Source organism: Limulus polyphemus, unplaced genomic scaffold (genome assembly GCF_000517525.1).
Source record: "Limulus polyphemus unplaced genomic scaffold, Limulus_polyphemus-2.1.2 Scaffold409, whole genome shotgun sequence".
In the NCBI taxonomy this organism is placed as follows: Eukaryota; Metazoa; Arthropoda; class Merostomata; order Xiphosura; family Limulidae; genus Limulus; species Limulus polyphemus.
The window spans coordinates 472,313-480,055 of NW_013666019.1; the positions used below are offsets into that span (position 1 = coordinate 472,313).

A 7,743-nucleotide genomic window follows, 5' to 3' on the forward strand; every position below is an offset into this window, starting at 1 on the left:
ACCAATCATTTGTCTAATAACAAACATTAATTTTTTTGTTCTACAGTTTCTAACCAAACTAACAAATGTCACAAAAGAAAAACAAATGGTTATATCCTTCCTGTGCAAGGGCAAGAATGGGTGCAATAGAAATGCTTTACAGGATGCTATCAATCATTAGTTTCGACAGGAATACTAACCATTTTTCATTTTTACTTCAATGGATTGTGCATTGCAAAACCGAAGTCCTACTTGTTGAGCACACCACTGAGAAGCTTTTGTAATGACATTAGAATAAGGTTCAAAGATGGGAAATGAAAAGAAACCTCCTTCTGACAAAGCTGCTGGGACAAAGTCTGCAAGACCTGATAGGAAAGAGAACAAAGTTTTATCTTCATAGCTGTTAAAGAAACTATACAAACATCATACATTCATTCTTCTAAACATGCACAATGTACTTTTATTTGCTCTAAAGCTTCTCCAAGTGATTTATGTAAATTCCAGGTTCTAATACATTCTGATATATTTATGACACCAGTTGCACTAATAAAACAATAATACCACAAAAAATAAAATGTTACATAAGTCTGTGAACAATAATGGTCACAATATTTCTATCATTGTCTTTTCAAACTATCACAACAAATTTGAATAACGTAGATGCAATAGTTACCAATGTCTTCAACTGATGGTAAACCATGTTCATAAAAGACTCTTATGACAAACAGAAAATGACGTTGCCTATCACCATGTTCTGACCAAAAAGAACGGTCAGGGTCGAAGTTTGAGAAGTCTGAGATTTTCATTTCCTGGCATTCTACTGTTAAAATTCTACCTTTAAAATAAACATAAAATATTACTTAGGAAATACAGTATTTACTCTACAATAAACTGTTATATTTGCTTGTATAAATGTTTTAAATTTATACTTAAAAAAACGAAAGTAAAAAAATACTACTGGAGAAACAGATAAAGCTTTGTATTCAATCATCACAACAATTTTTTATTAACTTAAAATACCACCTTAATTTTAAATTAAGATTAGTGTCATATCTCTGTCTAAAGTTCAATTTTCTCAACATTGACAAACACGTATAATCATAAGCTCATGTACTACATTCTAAAATGTCCAACATTTTACACTCTTGCTAGTGATAACACTGCATATAGAACATAAGCTTGTTTACAAGTTGATATTCGTCTTTTAATCCTACATTTGTGACCCACCATGGTTTTGATGAAAATAAAATCTTCAAGAAATAAACACTTATTTTTATAGCAATCTGTTTTATTTGCTATCTACCTGGTAATGGATTTGTATGTGAGGAGCTATTGAACCTGGCAAGAAGACAACTAAGTGTTTCAAATGTTGGGAAACCCCAAAAGCCTGAAGTTCCTGTAGTTTCAGGTACCAGGTTGACATAACCAAGTTGTTGAGGTGGACGGCTAGGGTCAGCACGAGGAACAATCCACAATCTAGTCAAAACGAAATATTTTTTTTTATTGATTTAAGGGCAAAATATTTTTTCCACACAAAATACATTACGTATTATTCAGGTTAAAAGGTTGATATGACTTGTTCTGGTTAGACCACCTACTTTTACCATAAACCTAAAATCTCAGGTACAGAAACCAGAAAGTTTATTTGTAAAATTAATAAATTTTACCCGGTAAAACATATTCTTAAAGGTTAGTTCTAGTGAATGTAATCCTAAACAGTGTATCACAACCTATGAAAGTACCTATTTCTATTTCTGTGAGTACAACTGTAATCAAATCCACCTCCTCTTTGGATGAATGTTATTTTTATGGCAAAAAAAATTTAAATCAACATATTTTTGCTAAATTCAACTCAGTTGTTCTGTTTTCAAGATCTTAATCTGCTTATATAGCTTATTTACATAAATAAACTAATAATTGAACATTGGTTAAAAAAGAAACTACAACAATTAAATGTAAATTCCTTTCCAGCAAACCAAATATCTGCTTTTACTAACAGAGAAAATGTTAGCTGCTCAAGTCTTTAATGTATTCAAAGTTAACATTTTCCTTACCTGAAAAATGTATGTTAAATAAATGCTCATCTCTTCACACAAAATAACTTCTTTCCTCTTGAGCACCCACAATATGCCAATGAGATTTCCAAGCTACCAGACTTGTGAAAACTCTCATGTAATCTCACATGAAAGCACATGAATTTTCACCACTGCATGATGATTTAATCATACAGTAGAAACCTCCACCAACAGAAGTGTGATACACAGAAAATAAAAAAATATGCAGGGGAAAGTGGGTACGATGGATGGAAACGTGTGGAGGTGAGTATCTATTAGAAATATATTTTCAGATAAGCAAAATGTTAACTTCTGATATGAATACTCAACTCTGCACAACAAGTAGCTAGAATCCCATGTTGAAAGGGTGGAGGTGCCAGTGCAAAGGTTACCTTGATGAGCTCCCTTCAGAAAGCATCTGCAAGAAGCCCATGAAGTGTGACACCCAATAGCAAGGGCTCTAGTTGAGGACTCTACCTCGTCTTATTCAGGATATACTCTTCGCTTGTGTATTAGAACAGAAGAGGAAGAAAAGCCATAATCGTGTAGCAAGGATGGACAGAAAAGGTAGATGGCCATCCAAGTGCTCACACACAAGCTGTAAGACAGCCAATATGCACAGTGAGGTTGGGAATCTTCAAACCACTCACCTCCTCTACCCAGAGACTTGATAGGTCAAAACCAGCTGTGAGGGAAGGTTCATTTCTTTAACCATCAGTCACTATGGGCCACTTTCCTGTTGTGAGAGTAGGGTATGTGAATGATACATCACTGGTGTATATGATGTGGTCACCTCAACTATACTGTCAAATACTAAGGGCCCCATGTCAGCTGTGGGAGAAGGAGACTGTATACACCAAAACCCAACCGTGAGTCACTACAGGCCATACACAAGCTGCAGGAGTGCAATTTTGTTAGTACAATGTAGAATGAATCTGTAATAGTGTGTTCACCTTGACCCTAATGAACAGACTTTGGGTGCAGGAGGAGGATTTGTAAGTTAAAGATGTATAGAAAGAAGAGTAGAGGGACTCAGTGTTCTAGCCCCAGTGGTTAGGTCCCAATTGATGAGGATTCTCCATGGTCCACCACTCCATCAGCTGGGAACTTATATGTGGCAAGGTCCTCCCATGACACACTCGACAAGGAGGGAGAATTAGTATTGTAGGGTCCTTCAATCTGGAAAGGTCTTTTACTGGAGACAGCACAAAGGATGACCACAAAATCCTATTTTTAAAAGCCAGCAACTGCTAGCCAGAGAAGTGGGCAGAAACATTGCTCTGGTACTAGTTTTTCCATGATAGCCAATGGAATGGGTACAGTCTGGATCACACTTGAAAAGTCATATGCATAAAAATACCATGAGGAAACATCAAGTGGTCTTATGGAACACCTCATCTCACAGTGGGCACTTGTAGAGTCAGGGCAGTTGTTACAAGCACTTTCCATTATGCTGGCTTGATGTGAATTTTGTGTAAGTAAACCATGGGAGGCAACACTAGCCACCTAGTGGGGCCCTATAGTAATTGCACGGTGAAAAACCAATTTGCATATGGAAGAAAGGTTTTAGTGCTGACCCTTGCTGTAGAAGACTAGCTGGGATAAATGAGAAGGTAAGTACAGTGTAAAAGAAAACTATTGCAGGGTTCTTGGTAATATCTATACATGTAAATACTTATTTCATAGATGAGATACTTGTTTCTGTTTCCTCTACATGTATTAAATAACAGTGCATTTGCAACTCAATTTCTTTTTTTCATTGTTTGGAATAATTTAGCGAAATATTAGATAAAAGCTTGCATCTTATATACCCATGCGTCCTATATGCCATCAAATACGGTACTTTAATTTCTGGACAACCTAATACTTTAAAATGGAAATACCTTTGTTAGGGTTTCTTAGGGTTGTTCTGAGAAGAATGGCATATAAGAATAAAAATTACTTCTATACAAAACCTAGTGTCATCTAATTAAGACAGAGTAGTAAAAGGTGTCTTTCTACATTGTTTGTGCTTAGGTATTCTGTTATCATTTTTTGTGTACAATAAAATATAAAGACTGTATTAATATTTACAGTCTTGTCTTCATAAAGTTTAACCCCTAAGGTCAGATCATTGTTAAGATACATCATAACAAAATCAAGTGCTTAGTTTTCTGGTGATTTAGTGACAACACTCGAAAAAAAACATCCTAAATAACATAAGAGAGTCATTTTAGTAAAAATTAAACAAAATATATTTCTTACTGGCTTAAAGCAACATGTATAAAAATTCTAACTTTCAACACAAAATAATTTCTGAAACATAAACCTGTCTACGATCAGTCAGACAAGAGTACAACAACCAGTGTCTTCGATGACTGGCAGTGGAGGTAACACGTGAGGAGGAGGTTCTTGGTAATGTCCATCCATGTAAACTCTTATTACAAAGATGAAATACTCATTTCTGTTTCCTCTGTTATATGTGAATGATGCCTCAACACCCTCATAAGCTTCACCACCACTAAACAGTCTCATTGCAACAGTTTCTACACTCAGCACTCTTGCACCTAAAACAAAGAAAAACTAACAGACTAAGATTTGATTTTATTTTACACAATAAACTCTGATAAGATATTTAATAAAACAGAAAGTGTTCAATACAGTTGAATAGTACATTGACAAGTTTAAAAGCTATATCACACAGTTATTATTTACCTGTAGACCTCAGCCAAGCTTCCACTCGAGCCTTAGTTTGTGTCAAACCTTCAAACTTGGGCATAAAGAAGCCAGAACTGATCTGCATAGGTATAAAAGTCTTACAAGTGAGTTGGAGAGGAGGTGAAAAAGATACTCCCACACCATCATTAGCTTTTGTGTATGCCACTCTCAGAATGCGCACATAAAAGGTAGTTCTTTCCGAATGTTCTGTATAAGAGGTCCTTTGCGTATCAACTGCTTGAGATCCTCCTAAAGATAAAAAACAAACATTCTGTAACAGCTTAAATAAAAACAGTAAAGCACTTACAACTATTCTAACACTTCCTACAAAGGTCATGCTAAAAAAGGCTAATAAAGCCATTTGGAAATTAGCAAGTAAATCTTCCCTTGTTTCCATATGTATTGTAAGGAATAAACATGGGATTGTTATATTTCACAACTACCCCAGAATTATGGTTAATTTTGTGAAAATTATATGCAGAGGTGAACACTATACAAAGTTTTTAGATCAGTCTGTAATGAACAATATAGAACAAGAATTTTGTGTTGATGTTATTAAACTGTATAAATATTTTGTCATTTGTTTTTCTGTACAGTTTTATTTTTCCACCTTAGTAAATTAGCATTTTGTTTTATTAGCAAATGTGTTGTTTCCCATGTCTTTCATTTGAAAACAACAATCCTTTTGAAGACAACTTATCATGTGCTAGTTGTCTGAATTTTTTTTATAATTGCAGTAACTGGTGCAGTGTGGTTATGTTTAGCATGTTGTCTCAGAATTTTAGCTAATGACAATAATATCATAACATTCTTGGTGGCAAAAACTGTACTGTAAAATGCTAAAACCAGAAATATAGAAAAATATATTAACACTGTGACAAAATCTTATAAATCAATCACATTTATAATCTGGTTTTCTTAGAATGCATTGTAAAATTAGCACTGGGATTATTACAGTAACTATTGTACTAAATAACAGTGCATTTGCAACTCAATTTCTTTTTCCATGTGGCATTTTCTGTTTAGACACATATTAACATAAATTTTTATGCTAAAATTGTCCATATAAACCAAAATTTTCATGACTGAAATCACGTGTAATATGATGGAAATAAGTCACCTTAGGTTCAATTTGGAATGATTTAGCAAAAATATTACATAAAAGCTTAGAAAAAAAGACAATGTTAATAACAAACACTAATTTTTTTTTGTTTTACAGTTTCTAACCAGACTAACAAATGTTACAAAAGAAAAACAAAAGGTTATATTCTTTCTGTTCAATTGTTTTTTGTTTTTTTTTAAGATGTTCCTTGTAAACCATATTTTCTATAATTACATACTAAAGAAACATTTCTCAAAGCAACTTCTTTAGCCATAAACATAACGCACTTGGACTCTTCTGTTTTATACACCTACATAAAGTTCATATCATTTTAAACTATGTTATTGCACAAATTATTAGTCATCACTTAAAAGTTGAACTCAAAAACCTGTGCATAATCAATCAGACAAGAGTACAACAACTAGTGTCTTCAATGACTGGCAGTGAAGGTAATATGTGAGGAGGTTTTTTCCTGAATCTGACCTGCTGAAATGGGGGTGTTTTTAGTGTATTTAAGCATATATTAGTGAAAGTAATCTAACAGCACATTACACAAGCAGAAAACACTTGAACATAAACTAAAACACAGTAAGAAAATGGGGATACACTTTAATCATCTTCATAACCAGAAGATCCTCCATCTTCAATGCTGTACTGATCGTATGCTAGGATAGTGAGCGTTAGGAAGAAGATTAGCCTGCGGAAGGTCTCAACTTCGCATATTAGACGCAGGGCGATTTTTTGAGCCCAAATTTTGGGAAATAAGTGCGTCCTATATGCCGTCAAATACGGTACTTGTTAATATATATATATTTGTGTTTAGAAAATTTTTCACAAAATTCACAAAATTCTTTCAAATCTAACTCAGTTATCATTAATAAGTGTAAGTATGGTAAAAGCACACAAACGACTCTTCTTATTTTATGATAGAGTCGAATTTGTTTGTTTGTTTTAGCACAAGTTCACATCATGAACTATCTGCGCTCTGTCTACCGCAGTTATCGAACTCCAGATTTTAGCATTGAAAGTCCATAAAATTACCACTGAACCACCAGGAGATAATCTTAAAAACAAATAAATAAAAATCGCCTTAACCAATCTTTAATATTTTATTTATTTCTCATTCTTTTTTATAACAGGAATCAACCTGATTGTTAGCACCCATGTTTACAAGTATTTTTGGGCCATGATTACATAGTTGTTGTGATTTTATAAAATCATTCTTATTACATTTTTAAACAAATATCTGAGAATACAAAGCAGACTGTACCAAACAAAAAAGCGCATATAGGGTAAAGAAGACAAAACTACAGAAGTAAAGCAATTGGTAGATTACATTTCAGTGGATTTATTCGTCGTTAAATGTATCAAAAATTCGAGTTACTAACGTGTGTTTCTACTGAATTCCAAACACTCTTACAAAACACAGATAAATATAGCTTTACGTGATCTTTATCATTAGTTTCGATGCGTTACCCTTCTGCAAGGACAAAAAAGCAAAGTGAAACGTAGATAACGTATTTTTAAAACAATTCAGATAACCCGAGGGACAATGAGTAGGATAGAGTACCTAGACTGAGAACTAGAGAGCCCATACTTCGAGTCCGGACCTGAAAAAACGCACTCCACAATTTGTGGCCATGGATGCACGACAAGAGAGACGGTCAAATTCCACTATTCGATCAAACAAAAGTAGCTTAGAAATTGAGGTGAGTGCTGTTGACTAGCTGCTTTCCCTGTATCATATTATTTTGAAATTAGGGACGTCTATGCAGAGATAGCCTCTGGAGTTTAAATAATTAAACAGGATATATTACTAATAGTTACTAATCTAAGGCTTTACTGACGTCTTCTGAAAACAATTAAACAAACTTTAAGCCTGAGCTAATGGTTTTACTAATCGACATTTTG

The 7,743-nt window shown here is 33.9% G+C and overlaps 1 protein-coding gene across 1 annotated transcript in view; it reads right to left on the reverse strand.

Annotated features, from left to right (window-relative positions):
- Positions 1–174: 174 nt before the first annotated feature.
- The window catches only part of LOC106458050, a gene marked incomplete at its 5' end in the record, with an annotated part of 12,653 nt that continues 5,084 nt past the window's right edge, over positions 175–7,743 (reverse strand). The window contains 3 exons of the mRNA XM_013917504.1: positions 175–344; positions 653–814; positions 1,283–1,455. Coding sequence (XP_013772958.1) covers positions 175–344; positions 653–814; positions 1,283–1,455 — 505 coding nt within the window. The remainder of the gene's footprint in view (positions 345–652; positions 815–1,282; positions 1,456–7,743) is intronic.